This window comes from Dreissena polymorpha, chromosome 10 (assembly GCF_020536995.1).
Source record: "Dreissena polymorpha isolate Duluth1 chromosome 10, UMN_Dpol_1.0, whole genome shotgun sequence".
Lineage (NCBI taxonomy): Eukaryota > Metazoa > Mollusca > Bivalvia > Myida > Dreissenidae > Dreissena > Dreissena polymorpha.
Genome location: NC_068364.1, coordinates 64410253 through 64431236, shown reverse-complemented (window position 1 = coordinate 64431236; position 20984 = coordinate 64410253). Strand labels below are relative to the sequence as shown.

At 35.1% G+C, this 20984-nt stretch overlaps 2 protein-coding genes and 1 long non-coding RNA gene across 3 annotated transcripts in view; all 3 read left to right on the top strand.

Annotated features, from left to right (window-relative positions):
• Positions 1 to 817: 817 nt before the first annotated feature.
• Positions 818 to 9130, top strand: LOC127849174 (uncharacterized). Its single transcript, XM_052381893.1, has 4 exons — positions 818 to 2198; positions 6295 to 6394; positions 6877 to 6990; positions 8990 to 9130. The coding sequence occupies exons 1-4, from the start codon at positions 2146 to 2148 to the stop codon at positions 9128 to 9130; spliced, it is 408 nt and encodes a 135-aa protein (XP_052237853.1). The 5' UTR covers positions 818 to 2145.
• A 42-nt stretch (positions 9131 to 9172) lies between these two features.
• LOC127848187 (uncharacterized) overlaps positions 9173 to 20984 on the top strand; it is a 47885-nt gene continuing 36073 nt past the window's right edge. The window contains exon 1 of the mRNA XM_052380488.1: positions 9173 to 9578. Within this exon, the coding sequence (XP_052236448.1) occupies positions 9239 to 9578 (340 nt within the window). The 5' untranslated portion in view covers positions 9173 to 9238. The remainder of the gene's footprint in view (positions 9579 to 20984) is intronic.
• On the top strand, positions 16686 to 17801 carry LOC127848188 (uncharacterized). The gene is made up of 3 exons (XR_008034400.1): positions 16686 to 16787; positions 17008 to 17119; positions 17619 to 17801. It is a non-coding gene; the product is annotated as an uncharacterized LOC127848188 (long non-coding RNA).

Below are 20984 nucleotides of genomic sequence, written 5' to 3'. Positions count from 1 at the left end.
AGATGACTTCCCAGAGTACAGAGTATAAACAAAATATGAATGTCAAAAATATAACAATGTACAAACAAACCCACTCCCACCCTCAACTAGAATTTAAGTATAAGAAACACCCACTCAACACGAAAAATACACAAACCCCTTAAACAACATTATATTAAAGTTTTAATAACAAAATGGGAAATAATTAATTAAAAGGGAGAAAAATCAGTCCTATTACATTCCTCCCCCCTTAACAAAATAATTGAATGAAATGAAATTTATTTAAGGATTAATTCAATTGCTCTTATATAATATTAAACATTGATATTAAAATATTACACACAAGTCAGTCAAGCTAAACACTAGTCGTGATAATAGTCCAATTCATGGACCTCAGCCCATTGTTAAGTGAAGTATTCTACGAGATCCATGTTTACATTGCTCTCCCGGTCCCTCCTCGCCTGTTCTCGTCATGCCTCCAACTCTACCCGTTCTTCAGCAGAAGCAGCTCTGGGCCGTAGAGTTTCCCCGGGTGGTATGTAATGTCCGTTAAAGACCTAGACGGCCATACAGCAATGGCGATGCCCGAATGAGCGAGTATGGGCCCTAGCCTTGCTCAGCTTGTAAGTGGTGAACGGGCATACGAGGCATCTATAGAGTCGACTGGTTCGTACACAGAGGCTGTTAGTCAACGAGTCCATTAGGCCAAAACATCAAGAAACTTTTAACATTCATGACATTCAGAATGTAGTTGTAGACTCATACCTAGAGGTTTAACACTTAAAACATATTTACATGATCAATAATAACGCTGTTTACATACTCCCGAGTTTAGTATTGGTGATATAACAGAATCATAGGTTTGCAAGACTTCTTTAAGGTGAAAAGATCCAAATGAAAATTTGTTTCCTATAAAAAGCATGCTTTTCTAGCTAGTGCTGACAGCTTAATTTTGGCAGCTGATTTATATGGCTTCGGTGTGAATAGTATGACCATGTATTTGTATACTAATGTTGTATATATTAAATTTCTGTTAAAATGCAATTTCACTTAAAAACGTATCGACCTACACATTCTTAATTTAAATGAACGTGTGCATCCTATTGGCCATTAAATCAGCAGAAAGTGTACACATTACTTCAGAAAAATAATTTGTAACACAAATTCCAGTTTTGACTTTTGTCCTTAAGATGTGCATATTTATCTATATAATAAAGATTATCGATAAACATAATTACCCTTGTTTTGCACCGATCGGACATAAAAACGGAATAGATATAGTGTTTGGGCTCGTGCGTATATAATATCTCAGTTTCGCATGCATATAGTTCAATGCTGCGAGAAAGGTACCTTGAATCATTTTACCTTTAAAATGTGTTAATACATTACAATTGATCAATTAATCTAAGGCTTTAAAATACATATATTACACAAAGAATCTTTCACCTGGTGTTGATAAATATATTTAAACCATGCTCTGCATAATAAACATGCTAACGACCACGGAATAGCCTACTCTCAAGCCAACCTGCTGGTCTTCAATACACGCGGTTTCTTTCGCTAATCTAGATAACCTAGTAAACGGAAAGTTTACGGACATTAGTTTAACGATATGAGTAATAGTATATTGATATTCAAGTAAACGGTCTAAGCAATATTTGAATATCTAACAAACAAACGATAACTGAATGTTAAAATAAATATCGCAATAAGTAAGTATTTACACGAATCTTTGCGCGTACGCTGACTAGTTTACGTTTTCGAGAAACTTATATGGCTAAAGACGATATAAAAGTGTTGAAAGCGATAACTATCGCACGACTTATGTAGTTAACGTATGCAACTATATAGGAGCACAACCATTAATCAAATTATCATTTAAAACAATTCAATACCTCTAAATTGCCACATATAACGTATATATTTAAATCATTTGTATACTTCTTAAGTTCGTTTATATCCAAATGTTTATATGTATATGTACACTGTTATTTTTTTTAATTGAACCTCGACCCGATCCTTATTCGATCTATTCCTCCTTACCTACCAGCTGTCAACCGTTGTCACTTTGCGCGCCACCGAGGTTCCTGCATTGTCACCGTTATATTGCCTCTCGTTTCGACCTGAACTGCATTTCGATCTGATATCTGGCACCCGGGTGACAACATGTCCGGCCTACTTCGTTTATCACCTGGTTATCTCCGCCAAAACCGTACAAGGTACGTTAAATTATAAGCTTATCATAGCTCATTGCGACGTTATTACCGTTAAGTATCTCCACAACGAACCGTTTACATTATTTGCGTGGGTTAAGCTTGACCATTTTCAAAATTATATTATTATTCTTTATTTGATTGATTTAAAATCGAGCGCGTAGTATTGTAAACACGGAATCACGGTCTTTATACCGAGTGAATTTCACGATGTCATGTTAATGTTATCATCCGATTTTTAACCCTCCGATGAAGGGCGTAGCATAAGCATTTACCGTTGCTTGCTACTTATACGCAAATAAAAAATAGGAATCACAAAGGCTCCGTTAGCATTACAATATTTAATTAAACGGATCATATAAAACGGTGTCTGTAGATAAACAAACACACAACATGGTCAAGACGTCATGTAATATGCCATGAAAAATAATAAATAAAAATACATCACTTCTGAGTTAAATAGTTGAATCTTCTTTTATAGCTGTAATACAATGCAATACAATTCTTATAATACAGCCATAATGTCAGCGAAGTATTTAGGAACAGGCGCAATCCTGTAATAATTCCTTTATTGAAAGGATAATGCTGTGACAATTGATAAAAACAACAACAACAAAAACAAACAGATTACAGAATACAGATTTTACGATTAATTTAAAGCGACCGTTTAAGACATTCATATGTCAACACGGAACATATGTATTGATATACTTTACTAAAATGATCTGTACATGAAACGGCATAGTTTGTGTAGCAACGTTTTATTTTTCAGTTGCATGTAATTAATTAAACTTGTGCATTTTAGGTCGGTGTATGTAATAGAATGGTATATACTGAGATCTTTATGCTTGTAATGCCTGTCCTGAAAGCTTCGAAAAGAAACCTCCGGACGTAAAAACGATTCCGAGATAATTAAACATGCTTTCGATATCAATCAGTTTTCCGTTAAAATTAAAGTGTTTAGAAGTTGTTTGCCCTCCTTTGTTGAAAATCATAATTTTAGTTTGATCAGTGTTAAGAATAAGTTTTCAGCGCTAACATTAATTTTGAAGTAAATTTAAGCCTTTTTATAATCCTTCTGTCGTGTTGCGGAAAATAATAATATCATCAGCATAAAACAAAAGAAACATGCAATGACTGCAGCATTTATTGAATTGTTAAACATTAACCACAAATTGCAACATACTTTATGAGGAATAAAATTGGCATACGACCAACACAAACACGTTTGTTTCCCCTTCCCGACCGACCCACCGAAATTGCCGAGACCCGAGTTTGCAAGATGGTAATATATTGTTTTTATGGGATTAAAATTAAGAAATGGAGCGAATGAAACACGATATGTACGAAACTACCCAAATGTGGTCACCGGTGCGTGTTTAACACACAGTTAAGGACGTACGCGGCAGTTTTAATGCAAATTTTGCTACATCTAGAATTTGATAAGTTTTGGTATTTAGGTAGAACCATCTGTTGTGGATAGAAAAATAAAATAAAAATCATGGGTCACCGTTGTTATTCATTTTTTATTCGCACTTGAACAACAAGCATATTTAAGCACAAGAACAATTCACCTATAAGGTAAAATAAAATCTAGAGTAAATTATTGAGAAAAGTGTTAAAAACAACCTCTATTTATCACAAAATATGTCATACTGATTTAATTAGATTGTAAAAAAAAATATAACATGAATCGATTGATTTATGTTTTTTTTATCAATTTTTAAACATAAACAAAAAACAACAACAGAATTTCACATATGAAAATAAATAAAATTCATCAAAGTCATTTTTATTTTTAAATGCCTTCCTGCACCTAGATTTTTTCCAAATTTACCTAAATGTTAAATGGGTGATAACGTAATACAAATATAAAAAGAAAACAATAGGTCACCGTTGTCGTTTGTTCACAAATGCAGTTTTACGGAAGGTATTAAAAATGCAATTTAAACTACAGTTAAAACCATATACATGGTGCATGATAAAAACATACTAGTACATGTATTGCTGCATGCCAATGAAAATGTACATTTAAATGTAAATGAAAACACAAATCATGTTTAGCAAGATGAGTAAAAGAAGATTAATACAGTAAATAACTGAAAACAAGATGTATACAATACATTAAAGGGGTCGTTCAACAGATTTAGGCATGTATTGAAGCTTGTAATTAAATACTTAAAATGCTTTATATTGAAATTTAAACATTTAAACTAAATATCTCCAGTAAAAAACAACAACAAGAATACAATTTAAAAAAAAGGAAAAAAAGTAACCCTAAACAGGGCCCGAACCACTGACCCCTGGATTCCTGGAGTAAAAAGCCTACCGCCTATACAACTCGACCATCCACGCTCATATTGAGAGCGGATGTATTTCTTACCTATATAAGCAATCCTCGTAGTTTCCCAAAATATCGTTTCGCGTCGATACGACGCGATATCTGTTGGACGGCCCCTTTAAAGGGGCATATCAAAGGTATTTCATTTTCATGGACACAAACTCTCCATTTGTTGTACCTTGCGTTCATTTTAAGCATGTTTTGTTGTTCTTTCGTTCTTACATTGTTTACATTCTTTTTTATCCGAATATCCGAAATATATTGCACTTATTTCGCAACCGGTGTTTCAGTAAAAAAAATATTTGCGTGAAACTAAACTGCCGCGTACGTCCTTTAGCGATAGCGTTAAGAATAAGTGTAACCAAGATGGCGAATCAGGTCAGTTTGTACACAGGAAACAATTGAGTTCTGTATTAATTTGCCTATATTAGGCACGAGTGGCCATAATATCATAATAATTACATAAATAAACGTGATAATTTTGATCGGAAAAGTTATATCAAATTTAATTGAGTTTACATATGTTTTTTATTGTTTCATTGTGGAATACTCGTATTGAAAATGCTAGCCGATTTGGGTACCAGAAGGTTAATAAACCATTCCAAATATAGCGGATTGTAATGTTGCGCTAACATACACTGATCAATAAGCATAAAAAGAATAATAAATCCGAGAATGTTAATAAATGGATCATTCAGGAATGTATTTTATTTTAACTTACTGTAAATAAACATTTATATTCAAATGCAGTTGCATCTTATTCAGCATAAGTTATTATTGTGCTTTTCGTCTTAAAAGTTAGTTCATCAGTTCATGTTTGTTTTCTGCAAGTTTGCGCATCATTATTTATGGAAATGGTCATCAACGCTAGTCATGTTACCTTTCTTCTTTTGCGTATCATAAATACACGTTTACTACACTAATGCCATGTAAAGAAGAATATATATCGAATGTTGTGGTGTCCGAGAAATCACGTTACCAGTTACTTTCGCTTTCGTGTAGATTACGTAGGCCATGCAATGTTAATGATTAATTGAAACGCCTTCTGTAACGTTTAAACATAAACGAACAACTAGATAGATAGAGGGTGTACTTAAAAACGTGTTCATGGTACATCGTTGAACTATTTGTGGGACGGAGAAGACCCATTATGACACTTAATATTTATTGAAGATCAATTTTCATTATTATGAATATTTTCAGTTTGCGTAAACTATATATATATATAGGGGTGGGAGGGTGGGTGTGTGTGTGCGTGTGTGTGTGTGTGTGTGTGTGTGTGTGTGTGTGTGTGTGTGTGTGTGTGTGTGTGTGTGTGTGTGTGTGTGTGTGTGTGTGTGTGTGTGTGTGTGTGTGTGTGTGTGTGTGTGTGTGTGTGTGTGTGTGTGTGTGTGTGTGTGTGTGTGTGTTGTGTGTGTGTGTGTGTGTGTGTGTGTGTGTGTGTGTGTGTGTGTGTGTGTGTGTGGTGTGTGTGTGTGTGTGTGTGTGTGTGTGTGTGTGTGTGTGTGTGTGTGTGTGTGTGTGTGTGTGTGTGAGTGTGAGTGTGTGTGCGCGTGCGCGTGCGTGCGTGCGTGCGTGCGTGCTTGTGTGTGTGTATATACATTTTCAAGTTAAGCACATATATAGCAGCATTAGCAGCGGAATAAGGTCGAAAATGGAATATGCTCTGTACACTATTTCTTCTCATGTCATTATCGTATGTGCTTCATTTAACCATGATTGAACAAAACAGTAAAGAAAAAGCATCCCTTATATACTCAGGTTGGAGAAAATGGAAGACGAACATGAAACGATCAAAAGGACGGTTGATTGTCTGTCGGGTACGCCGGCATTACCTCGTGAAACAGGAACAAGGGACAAGGTTTGTGTGTTGAGATGAATCAATGCAAGCATGAATGCCTTTTCTAGCACGACATCCGGTTGTTTTCCATTGTATTAAAGATGTAAATAACCATGCTTTGCCTGCAGCGTATTAAGGACAAAACCGAAAATACTATTTAGTTCCAAAGACCGTATGCACGAACTCGTTTATGTTATAACGATTTGATGTCACTATATTGAATAACTGTCAGCTTTAGTAGCCCAATAGAACGTAATTTGCAGTACGAAATGTATATTTATGATAAACACATACGCGTTTGATGTTCGCCTTGAAAGCGGTTTCATGTATATGTAAATTAATATATATTCATTTTGAAGTGCTTTTTTATTTACAAAATTGAAACGAACAAACTGTATGGGCGGATTATATATGCAAACTAATATTACTTGTTTTGAATTGTGTGCATAGTTCACAATACATCATACCTTGTATATTATATTATACTGATATGTATCCTCAAGGTACTTGTTGCCAGTTCGAAACTCAGTCATGCTGTTAGAAGAGCTTGTGTTAATTTTGATACATCGAGGCATTCGAACAAGAGACGGGATCAACACCTGGTCACATTCTTGCAGGTAAAAGACTAGAATTACAAAGACTTTTTGGCGGTTTCGAAAAATGAGAATCCCCTTCCCAACATAAAAAACAACAACACATATTGAAAACATGTATTCATTATATTCAAACAAGCAAAATAATGCTCCTGACGAACAAAGATCTGAAAAATCTATGTAATTGAAAATTATCGTCAAAATCTGAAAAACAAACGCTTTTCATTGACAATAAAGCAAACACGTGTCTTACCACTAAAGCGTTTAAATTGTCTAATTAAAAAGCCTGCTTGTCCATGGTAGATCGTTAGCTTTTGCTTCTAGAAGTATCGGGCTCGAATCACAGGGCTGACTTATTTTCACAATCAAAAAAAAAATCTTTGTAATTATATATTTTTTACCTATTAAACATATTTGAGTTTTGTTAGTGATTTTTAATAACATTTTTCAAAAATATGAAAACCTGTGAACAAATACCTTTAAAGTTTTTGTTATAGATGTTTGACGTTGAATTTTGTTGTTAAATGTTTTATTTTGACAAATTTGAGGAATGAATGAATTAACTGAGGTATAATCACTATATTTTTTTAATTAAACATTATTATAAATTATAAAAGAGTGAATACACCATGATTTCAACTGGACTTGTCCGGATGCAGACTAAAGCCTTATCCCCCCGACGATTCAGAAAGTAATTTACTTAATGTAAGCGATCAAATACATTTAGCCAAACCACACCACAGAAACTGTCTAAATTACTCCGGTGTTTTTGCGTATGTAACTATTTATAATTTAACTTATTTTAAACTAGAAATGGCGCGGCAGAGGCCGACGTGTATCCCGACGCCGCATGTTTGACCCAAGGGGCGCCCCAGGGTTGGTAATGGGACCATGCATAGTTGAGATTGACCGTATTGTCATAAGAGATGTTCAGTATCAATTTGAAGTAAATCGGTGTTGAAATGAAGAAGTAAATGTAAAATAACATAAAAAATGAGTGAAAATCTCTGACCCGGCCCCACCCCAACCCCCATAACTTTTGACCCAGGAGTCAGATTAAAATTCCAAATAGTGTAGGGTCGCACATATGCTCATAGCTACCATGTGTGTAAGTTTCAATATTCTAGTTCTTATTGTGTAGGAGGAGAAAGTGGCCAGGATGGACGGACGGACAGACGGACGGACGGACAGACAGACAGACGGCGGAAATAACCACAATATGATTAAAAAAAAATATTTTCAGAATATTGCTTTTCTGCAGTGTCATTTACTTTTCTGGAATAATTCACTTAATAATAAAACGTTTATAAAATGTCAATTCGTAAATTTGTAATAAATGAGCTTGAATTGCATTCGCTCAAAGATTGTCGAAATGAGGATATCCCAAGTTATTTTTACAGATTGAAGCATTAAAATAACTCTGTACGTCATGAGCGACATTAATGGCAAATGCTCATACTGAAAATAATTTTTCCTTTGAAAAACTTGAATAATTGGGAGCGTTGGAGCCGTTCTCGTTGTATTTTGCGACGATGCATAAATTGGTTATATTAAGTATAACATGCTTTACTGAATGTATAAGCCCGGATGGCCAATGATTAAGGCGATAGATTTTTAATCTGAAAGTCAGTTTTTCTAGTTCAGATGGAGTAAAGTTTATTTATTTTGTGCTGCACAAATTACAGTCTTGTACTAACGTAGAACTAGTTTGTACAGAATTTAAAATTTATCAATTTAAAGCATTTTAGTAGGAATACAAACTAAATCCAAACTATGATAACAATTCCCAATAAACCATTTAAAGACGAACGCACGTGTACTTTTCGTTAAATGCATGTAAACTATCCCAACATTAAAACAAATACACTTTTTGTTTGTTTAAAATCAAAATAATGTCAATGGTTATTACAAAGTTATGCATGTATCTGTGTTTTCAATGTTCACATACGAACGTATTTTAGAACAATTATGATGAATTTATAAAATAAGTGACACAGTGCTAATTGAATAGTTTTACATACAGATTCCAGAGCACTTTCCCGCCTTGTCTATCCGGATATCGCAAGTACTTGATGATATTGGAGCTGGTAAATGCACTGTAATGAAGCGGAGAGTAACATACTTGCGGAGGGAGCGCATGGATACGCTTATTGAACATCTATAAGGGAAAAATCTGGAGAGTTTTCATTTCGGGAGTCAGTCGGAAGGAACCACTTCTCCTGGTCTCAATTCTGATATTGATTTGCTACAAAGTTATAACAATGCAAACATCATGACAGACTGGAGAGACTGGGAGGCTGGGATGGGGAACCTTCTGATGCTTCATGACTACACCACTCCACCGCAACAGTACTTGCTACAGGTTATTAGGGGAGACACACCGGAGCCGGAGACACGACTGTGTGATGACAGGTATGTGAGGAAAGATTCTGTGACAGTATTGTTCAGCTCAGAACAATGGAAAAAGGAAACAGAGTACATTCATAAAGATCAAGGAGAGATAACCAAACAAGGACCTTCTGTGAGTATTATACCCAACTGGGATATAGTAAACGCATTTCACGTTTGCCAACCTCTTCCTGAAATACAACACTGGATAGAAAGATGCAGAGGTAGACACTGGCCGCCTGCCCAATTACTGGAGGCTGCACGGGTAGCTCCGTCTTTCCTGGTACCTGCCGGTCATCCGGAAAGTGATTACAAGCGCGAAGAATGGCGACTGTCTCCGAACCTTATAGAACGAATGTTGATGTTTAGTTTTAATATGATACAAATAAAGTGTTATATTGTTTTGAAATTGATTAAACAATCCTTATTTAAGAAAATGGTGGGAGAATTTATAACAAGCTTTCATTGTAAAACTGTTATGTTCTACACCATAGAGAGAACCCACCCTTCTCTGTGGATGGAAGATAACCTCATGTTTTTAATATTATTATGTTTACAAGTATAAAGGAAATGGCTGCGACTTGGAAGCCTTCCTCATTATATCATAGAAGGAGTGAACTTATTTGATGAAAAACTGTCTGTGGTGCAGCAGAGACGCCTTTTACAGTACGTGGACTTCTTGATTAACAACAACTTGCTAGATTTATTTGATATAGATATAGATAAATTAGGATGTCGGTTACAAGGGTGTGATATACGGCACATCCGAGAAGCTGGAGGAGTACGGAGACGTATATGCGTAAATAACAGTATCAGTTTAATGCTGAAGTTTGAGCGCTTGGAGAGGTTTCTTATAGAATTAAACTTTATTACATATTTTGCACACAATTCAAATGAATTCTTTGAGCAAAACATAAACTCAAAATTACGCACTTATTTTAAATACTCCAGGAATGCCCAAATGAAAAAAATTGCTATAGAATATATCAATCACCTGTACGCATAACACAATTCGATGCAGTCATCTAAGTATTTGCGACTACTAAACCATGTTTTCAGCGTAATTATAAGGCGTTTCAAATATTCTTTAAACACGGATGTAGCTTCTAATCGCGTAAAGTTGGCTTCTGTGCTATACTGTTGTGGATATCTTCAAGCGGCAGTTAGAGTGCTAGAAGATGTGGAGAGGAGTTATCATAGCAAGGTAAAGGCTGTGTGTGGATGCAGATTTAAAATAGGAGACCGTGATCTCCAGGTGTTTGCTAACACTATATCAGATAACTGTGACAATGGATTATATGAACCACCATTCGCATTTTGTGTCAAGTTTGTTAGAGAAGAAGCGTGCTGCGCTCCATATATATTGTGGTTTGAAATGAATCGCAACATGACGGAAGAGGAAGTTGCACAGGGAGGTTACGTTGATAAACGCTGGATGGACAGCGCTGAGGTGGATGCTCTTCCTTTCCTTCACTATCTACAGTATCTCACGTATGGAGGACTCAGTGAACGCGACAGACAGCTACATGCACTTGGAATACTCGAGTCTTACATATATGATCCCAGAAATGCGATCGACATGTATCACGATGAGACAGTGCTCAATTTGCTTGGTCATTGCTATGAAATAGAAGGAGACTATGAAGGGGCGCTTCATTACTACGAGGAGTCGTTGAGCGTGTACGATACGAACAATGCTGCTAACTGGCACGTACAGCGTGTGCAACGTCTAATAAGTACTTAAGAATGAACATGACAACTTTTTAAAGTACAAAATACGTTATACAAGTATTTGTTAAGATACACACGGTGTTGTCAGCTACTTCTATAACTTTATTTGTTTTATTGTATGCAATATTTAGCAGCACATTTTCCAAACATATACCAAAAGCACGGGTATGTAAGATATGACAGTCTTACACGTTATTTTATTTCGTTACATTAAGATGGAAAATGAGCGTTTTGCGATGTTGCTATAGATAATTCGAATTTATTGTAGATTTAGATTATAAAGCAAGTTAAAGAAAATCTGAAGCACTAGATTTCGTGTTTTCACGCCGAGCATTAAATCTTTTCTGGGACTCTTGACATATCTAAACATTATACATAAAAATAACGTCCGTAATGCTTATAATACAAGACTGCGCGTGACAGCTTTATTCCTGCAGTGCTGAAATGCAGCTTAGTTAACTCATCGGGTGTTTGATTTTGACAATGCCATTCAATGATGAGATCAAACATAAACTGATCGAATGTATCATATACATATGTTCATTGTGAAGTATTTATATTGTGAACTCGAGGATCAGACGACAAAGGCAACCCCATCCATAATGCCTACATAGTAGATGTTATGTTTTAGTTTGTACAGAGGAAAACCAAATTTAACAATGTTAGATTTTCTAATTTCACAGTAATCATAATCGCAAAGTCTTTCTCTCAGCAACATCAACCTTCCTGTGTATGTTTCTTTTTATTCAAAATTGAAAAAGCATGTAAAATATCTCAAAATAAGTGTAAATCCATATAAGCATTAACAAAACTATCCTGACTCTACAACGTACCATAAATTGTGACATTTGTTCCACAATGATTATGGTGACCGCGAGTGTCGCTTCTCAACTAACGTGTGTATTTTCATGCGGTGTAAGACGGTAAGTTCTTTTTTCATTTTTCGTTAAGTCGTGCACAATTCCACTAAATATTTGCAAACAAATTCAATTATGTCGAGCATTGTGCTACATCGTACATTCATTCGATATGTATATCATGCATTCATTTTAGCTCGAACATTCGCCTAATAGTTCGAGCTTTACTACTCACCGAAAGTTGCTATCTGCTTAATGATCTTGTAAGGAAAACGTGCAAAAACTATGAAGTGCAATTTAGCAGAATGGTGGCCTTTTTTGAACTAAGATAATTGGTAACGGTAACCGTTCACCATCTCTATATTTCCGATTCTATTGCAGTTGCTTAATTGGAACTTCATAAATGTTTTCGGGTAAATTAGATGAAGAGTCCGAATTGGACACACAATCAGGTACAAATTAAAAACGAGGAGTCAAAATAAGTTTTAATAAACCCAGAAGAAAACCAACATTTTATGGTGTTGAGTCATATCAAATGGTTAACTCTTGAAAATCGAAAAAAATAATTCTTAATTGCACTTAATGTATTACACCTTTGGATTATATGTTCCCTGAATATATAAATATATGATATCATACATTCCTCAAATATTGAACAGTACATTCTGCAATAATCGCCAAAAAAGTTATTCCAATCAATGGATATGCATCTAAATACATGCAATTGTCTTTCACAAATAATGGAAGACTCATCTGGATAAAATTGCCTAGCACAGTTCGCTCTGCAAAATCAATTAACTCATTCAACAAAGTAAATGCAAACAGTATCTCTATCCACTGCACTTCATCTGCTTTTCTATTGGATATTGCTGTTGTTATTTATTGTGTTATATCATTTACAATTTCATCTAGCGATATACAGATTTTGTAGTAAAATCGTTTCAACACGCTTTCTAGTTTGGAATGACTCTTCAACAGAATGATTCATACCTGTATTTAGTAGTAAGATTAAATGCGCAATTTTAAACACTTAGTTTATTTCTGATCAATTAATGCGTTTTATGTTCTTTAAATTGTGATTGTATTAAAGTGTATCTGCGTTCATTACCTTTAATATACTCTATGATATATAATGTTTTTTCTTTGTATCAATATTGCTATTGCTATTAATAGTTTTATCAGAATGCAATATCATAAATACGAAAGTATTATTATAATTATCATTATTATTATCATTTTGTATAGTTATCATGTGCAAACATGGCTTGAAATAAAATCTATAGAAGTTAGCCTTGTTTGAAAACTCACTTTACTTCCGCGGACTATGTATTACCGAATATTTGCCTGAAAGCAGCATCGTTAATAAGAAACACAAAATAATTGTCACACGTAAGAATTTCAGTACCAATCAAATAATACAAATACTTGTTCTCAGCCAATTCAGGACATTTTAGTTGTTCCAACTAAATAGACAAAGACAATTAACATGACCAACAAAAAAGCGAATTATCAAATATATTAAATAGGACACAACTTTAACAAATCCAAAAACGCATTTAAGCGAATGACAGCGTAACTACTGTACAGGTAATCAATGCTTGTATTAACGATATCTTACTTAGTGTTGTTTTTACATGAATACATCAAAATAATGTTTATACTATTTTTATGCAATATACGTGCAATATACGTGCAATGTTCCAATTATTCACCTTGCATTCTTTACAAAGCCAATAGTTAGACATTAAATTGTATCGCTGTGGTAACAAACTATATTTCAAGCCTTGATAAATTGAACAGGCATGCAAATCTGCACTTTCGGAAGACTTCGAAGTTACCCTTCCTGATAGCATGCTTGATATAACGTAACAGGGTCTCCTTAAGCTGAATTGGTTGAAGAAGGAACGCTGAAAAACGTCGAATAGATGACGAAAAGTTAGGATTTTTATGAAAATACAAAAACAATGTGTTTTATTTAGTGTACTATGAAACTTCTGCATGCGTGAATCTGACGTTGTGTTCCTGTCACAGTCGGTCACGACTATGGCGATACGACGGTCATCAAAAGCGTCGCGTCCGAGCCATATTTATTGCGTTGTCTCAACGTTCCTTCACTGGTTTGTGTGTGCGTGTGTGCGTGCGTGTGTGCGTTCATGCGTGTGTGTGTGTCTATTATAAGCTGCGTTCCTAGCGCGTCGAAGTCCAACAATTATCCACTTGTGTGCAGCCACATATCTCAGGGTAAAATCAGAGGGCAATGAAAGGCCATCCTGGGGACGTCCTATACAGTCCAAGAGCAAAGACAAAACCTCTGTCTTACGGATGACCATATCTTATATTAATAGCACCAACAATAACAACATCCTATGCCTTCGTTTAAGCGTTTTACAATAATTTATTACTATTTCAGCCACATAAAAACGTTCGCGATAATTGAGACGGACACGCTGTTCTCAGTTGGACGCGCAATAATTAAATTTTCTTTATTGAATAATCTTACACATAACATAACTCCAAAAGTCTCAAACAGATTTAAATAAATTACCAATACAATTCACGTCCTTTTGACAAATGTTGAAAAAAACACATTCACAAAACAAGCAACACATAATCGTGTTTTTTAAAAGCTCAGAAATATAACTTTATTTTACATTCTGTTAAACAGAATAAAAAAAAAGAAAATCAAGACTACGATTATAAAATTTAATGCATAATTTTACTTATCCTACAGCTAAATGATTTTATAAAACAAATACGACTCATAAAAAAGATAAGGTTTTCTCCATGGTTATTTTTAGATAAGGTTTATCTCACAGTTATTTTTAGAACATGTACATAGGGTCTACTTTTTTGCCTTTCACCCCTGATTGCGTCATTCACGTCATTGGGTACGCATTCGTTTAACGAGTTAACGAGTGTGTGTGTGTTTACGATGGATTATTTAGAGGATACTACACGGCTGAGATGGAACGAGCAGTGATAATCGGCCCGCAGGGGGCATAACCCTGGTTTGCGACCTGGGGCCAATTATCACTGCCCGGCTCGGCTCAACCGTGTATTAACGTCTATAATATATATCTTACTTTTATACTAAATTATAGATGGGCACAGGTTTTGAGTCATACTATAATACTATTTTGATTCTTCACTAAAATTTATGAAGAACCAGCTTTCCGCACTTTTATTTTCATTGAATTGATTACGCAATTAATGACGTAACTCGTGTGACGTAATTTAAATGACGAAACTAGCTAGACGCTTTAAATTTAAGGACGACATAAACTCGGACTTGGAGGGTTTTTATTTTACAATTAAATATTTTTTAAGCATCGAACGATTATTGTGTGTGTTTACGATGGATTATTATCATATTATGAATATGAATAACAGTGTTGGGATATAAAACTGGAATGAAACTGGTGAGACTCCATTTTCGATTTCGTTAAAATGTCGAATGTACTCGAATAACGCGATGTTTTGTTGAACAATTGATGGATTAAATTTAAGAAAAGTCTCAATGAATTGTTCTTTAACTTATTGAAGGAAATCGATATTGAATTAAAAGGGTAATTTCTTTGATGAATAAGTCTTTCCTTTGTCAGTCGATCAAAGAATGTCTATCCACAAAGAATTGCCTGCTTACATCCAGTGCTTTAAAACGGAAAAGATGGATTGCGATGAAGAAATGTGTCCAGGCCCCGTGTTCACAAAGCAAATTGACATCGATTTTCAATGTCAAGTGACATTGATTTTCAATTTTTGTCATCGGTTCTCAAACTTGGTGTTCACAAAGAAAATCGATGTCAAATGACATCCAAAATCGATTTTCAAATTGCAATCAATGACACTGAAATTGAAATTGGTATTGGGCATTGTCAAATTGAAAATTGATGACAATCACCATGGTAAGAAAACAATATGGCCGACATTGAAAGACGTCTTCGTCGCGCTCGATACATAAATGAATTGTTTCCAATGGATAGGAGAGTTTTCCGTGATCGAACGAACCCATTGGAAACTTTGTCCCCGATGGAAATTCGTGAACGGTACCGGTTTTTCCTGGAAACTATTCTGTTTCTTGTCAACATGCTGAATTTGGAGAGGGCTACTGAACGTTCTTGTCCTCTTCCGCCACTCATTTCAACTTTAGCGGCATTGCATTTCCTTGCAACTGGCACACACCACATTGTGACGGCAGGGCTGCATGGAATCTCAAGGTCCAGTGTATCTAGAGCAGTCAAGCAATTCACGGACAGCGTGTGTCTACATCTAAATGACTTTGTTTTCTTCCCAAATATCGAAAATGTGCAACGGACGGTGCAAAAACAGTTTTATAACATCGCTGGTGCGTATTAGCTCTCAATATAATTTAATCGGACAATTTAATGATTTTTTATTGGTTGTCAAGTAAACAAATAAGGAGAGTTAAATGTTTCTTAGTCGAATCGGGCACAATTCAAAACGTTGTATGAGTACTGTATGCTAGATTTATACGTCTTGAAATAACATACGTGTATATTAAGTATATTACGTGTTTGATAAGTATAATAAACATAACTGTTTATTAGTGATTGTTATTTTTGGGAACACATATATTTACATGAAAGACAGAAGATTGAACTTGTAACTTTTGAAAAAAAAATGCGGAAACTTTGTTTGTAGTATACTCAAATTAGTATCAAATTATCTAATACAAATGTCGATTAGACTAACAATGTTATTGTCTTTAAAGGTTTCACCCAAGTGGTTGGTGTGGTTGACGGGACACATATCCGTATTCAAGCGCCTAGCGCCAACGAAGACGATTATGTGAACAGAAAGGGATTTCACTCCCTTAATGTACAGGTAAAACAATAAGTGAAATAAAGTCCATGAACATTTCCTCAACTTGTATTTTTTTTAGATTATATATGTTTAAAGGTTGTCTGTTCACAGTGAAAATTGCAAAACGAAACTAGTGACAATTGGATGTTCTGTTGTTTACTTGTATTATTGTGATATCAGACAAAATGACATTGTGCAGTGTGAATTTTATTAAGATTTGTGGTTTCTTTTTGCTCTATAGATGATTTGTGATGCCACTTTTCGGTTTGTTGACGTAGTCGCAAAGTGGCCTGGGAGCGTTCACGATTCAAGGATCTTTCGTGAAAGCGCCATACGTCAGCGCTTTGAAAGAGGTATAATGACAATTACATGAAGACTACTCAGTATTATGATTTTATTCATTCATTGCACACATTTATTTAAGCACAGAATTATTACATCCATCCATCCATCCATCCATCCATCCATCCATCCATCCATCTATCTATCTGTCAAGTCTGGTTTTATTTTATATAACAGCTTTTAAAACGATCACATGTATTATTATCACATCAAATTTGACAAATGCAAGCAACTTAAAACATCACTTTTTTACGCAATGACACAATTGAATTAGCGTCTCAACAGCCTAATAAATAATTCATACTAACAACAAAAAATGAACTTCATTGAAATCACATCATTCCAAATGATCACAGTAACTAATATCACAATTATTTAAATGTAACATAAACAACAACATATAACGTTATAACTATGTCATAAACTTGCATGCATTAAACAAGACACTGCTTGATATCGTTGTTTGACATTACAGTGCTGCAAAATGATCTTTCTTTTTTATTATAACAGGTGAAATCGACGGTCTTCTGCTTGGTGACTCTGGCTATGGATGCAAGATGTATCTTATGACACCATATCAAAATACCGACAGTCCTTGTAAGGTATAGTTATTAAATGGATCTTTAAAACAATGTAACATATATTCAGAATTAAATTTTGTTAACCTTAGATTAAACAAAACAAGGGCTGTTTGTAAAACATGCATGCCCCCCATATGGGCTGTCCGTTGTAGTGGCAGCCATTGTGTAAATACGTTTTTGTCACTGTGACCTTGACCTTTGACCTAGTGACCTGAAAATCAATAGGGGTCATCTGCGAGTCACGATCAATGTACCTATGAAGTGTCATGATCCTAGGCAAAAGTGTTCTTGAGTTATCATCCGAATATCATTTTACTATTTCGGGTCACCGTGACCTTGACCTTTGACCTAGTGACCTGAAAGTCAATTGGGGTCTTCTGCAAGTCATGATCAATGTATCTATGAAGTTTCATGATCCTTGGCGTAAGCGTTCTCGAGTTATCATGAGAAAACCATTTGTCTAAGTTGAGTCACCGTGACCTTGACCTTTGACCTAGTGACCTGAAAATCAATAGGGGTCATCTGCGAGTCATGATCAATGTACCTATGAAGTTTCAAGATCCTAGGCATAAGTGTTTTTGAGTTATAATCCGGAAACCATTTTGCTATTTCGGGTCACCGTGACCTTGACCTTTGACCTAGTGACCTGAAAATTAACAGGAATCATCTGCGAGTCATGATCAATGTTCCTATGAAGTTTCATGATCCTAGGCATAAGCGTTCTTGAGTTATCATCCGGAAACCATTTAACTATTTTGGGTCACCGTGACCTTGACCTTTGACCTAGTGACCTGAAAACCAATAGGGGTCATTTGCGAGTCATGATCAATGTATCTATGAAGTTTCATGATCCTAGGCATTAGCGTTCTTAAGTTATAATCCGGAAATCATTTTACTATTTCAGGTCATCGTGACCTTGACCTTTGACCTAGTGACCTGAAAATCAATAGGAGTCATCTGCAAGTCATGATCAATGTACCTATGAAGTTTCATGATCCTAGGCATAAGCGTTCTTGAGTTATCATCCGGAAATCATTTTACAATTTCGGGTCACCGTGACCTTGACCTTTAACCTATTAACCTGAAAACCAATAGGGGTCATCTGCGAGTTGTGATCAATGTACCTATGAAGTTTAATGATCCTAGGCCTAAGCGTTCTTGAGTTATCATCCGGAAACCATTTTACTATTTCAGGTCACCGTGAACTTGACCTTTGACCTAGTGACCTGAAAATCAATAGGGGTCATCTGCGAGTCATGATCAATTTACCTATGAAGTTTCATGATCCTAGGCCTAAGCGTTCTTGAGTTATCATCCGGAAACCATCTGGAGGACGGACATACATACGGACGGACGAACCGACATGAGCAAAACAATATACCCCCTCTTCTTCGAAGGGGAGCATAATTAAGTGTTGCCATTCTTTGTTGTGCTGGATATGCTCTTTGTTAAAACAGGAGAGATGATTCTTACTGAAGCAAATCTTTTACGAAGGTTAGTCATATATATTTAAAACTGGAATTGCTGGAGCAAACTGGAAAAAAATGGATGGATAATACTGAGAAGACAGGCATGTGTATTGAAGCTTACACATCTGAATTTACAGAAACATAATCAAGGAGTTTCCTGACAGGAGTTCAATTTACTGGAAGGGTATCTTTGATTATGTTTAGTGCATGACTGAATTACAAATGGAATGTCCTATAATGAGAAGAACATCAGCAATGGCCTCTGTAAAGAAGGTAGTATTTTTTAACATTTCATTTACTGATCAATGATAATGTACAGTAGTACAGTATGGCATTAGAAGAATTAACAAACTCTGTAGCTTGTATTCAGTTGTCGCACTTCTAGATAATTTTAAAACAATCAACATCATGTTTTTACCATGTTTATATTTATACTTGTGTGCAAAATATTTAAAAAAAAAACAACAACAGATTTTTACTCATAAATTTATTTAAAATGAGAATCTTTTTTCTGTGATAAATTAACATTGTCCATGAATGCTTATATTAATTTGAGACAATAGGCATGTGCAATTATCATAAAGTATGCTTCTTCACATATATAATTATATTATATTTTTTGTTCAATATTTAAAAAAAATGCATGGATTGGTAAAAAAAACGCTGGGCTGTGAAAGCTTGTCAGAATTTTATATTTTTGTAGAGGTCACAGTGACATTGACCTATAACCTAGTGACCCAAAATGGGTGTGGCGTTTAGAACTCATCAAAGTGCATCTACATATGAAGTTTCAAAGTTGAAGGTGGAAGCACTTTGATTTTGGAGCCAAATGTTAAGGTTTTAGCACATTGCCTACAGCGGACGGGCGGACGTTAGACAACTAGCTGGCTATGTCAATAGCTCGGGTTTTCTCTCTCCGAAAACAGCCTCGCTAAATATACAACTTTGAGCATCTTACAACTGTAACTTACCAAAAACAAATCTCATTAGTTTAAAAGTCATAGTGTTTTGACAGTTTTTGTATAAAATTACATATTTGGTACATTTCAATACATGTTTTCAGTAAATTTACCTAAACAGTGAAAACTTTTCTAACCTACTTTAAAATTAGCCATTATTAATATTCAGATAACTTAAGGTTTAGTTGTTACAATAACCATTGCGCAATGTTAGCCAAGTGTGTGAGCTTTGACCTTTACTACCAGTTAATAATTGTAGCGGCGCTTTAACAACTGAAGCTTGATTGGCCATTGTTGGCCCCGTACTACTTAAAAGTACCCGGGGTACTCTTAAGTACACTTCAATGTACCCTGGGTACAGAATTTTATTCCTGCCTAAAATTTGATGTCATCAAACGCACTTCTGAATACGAATCAAAATCCTCTTTGAACAAAACCTAACTCAATATGCTTGTTTGAGTACGAGTTTCGATAATATCATCGCGGAGGCCATTTCACAGAATGTAAACGGAAACATTATTAATTTGAAAATAGAGCCAACAACAGCAGATTTAGCCTAAGTATTCCTGGGTATGTTTAAGTATATTTTCTGTACCCAGGGTATATTGTAGCATACATAAGAGTTCCCAGGGAACTTTCAAGTACTAGTCCGAAATTATATATATATATATGTTATATGTTATAGCAAATTCAATTAAAAAGACATATTACTTCTACTTCTTCGGCGAACACAATTTAAGATAAAACAATGAAATAACAATTTGAATTGCTACCCTGTACAAATTGAAATTATAAATGTCTTATACCAGCGGAAATGGTTTCAATAACCAAACTTTCTTACATTCGCCAAATAAGCCCACTGCAAAT

What these genes read in the sequence shown, in the direction of transcription:
- LOC127849174 (XM_052381893.1), top strand. Translation starts at nt 2,146, where the DNA reads ATGTCCGGCCTACTTCGTTTATCACCTGGTTATCTCCGCCAAAACCGT. An exon ending in CTCCGCCAAAACCGTACAAG is followed by an intron (nt 2,199 to 6,294) that starts GTACGTTAAATT and finishes TTATATACTCAG; the next exon opens with GTTGGAGAAAATGGAAGACG. An exon ending in AAACAGGAACAAGGGACAAG is followed by an intron (nt 6,395 to 6,876) that starts GTTTGTGTGTTG and finishes TGTATCCTCAAG; the next exon opens with GTACTTGTTGCCAGTTCGAA.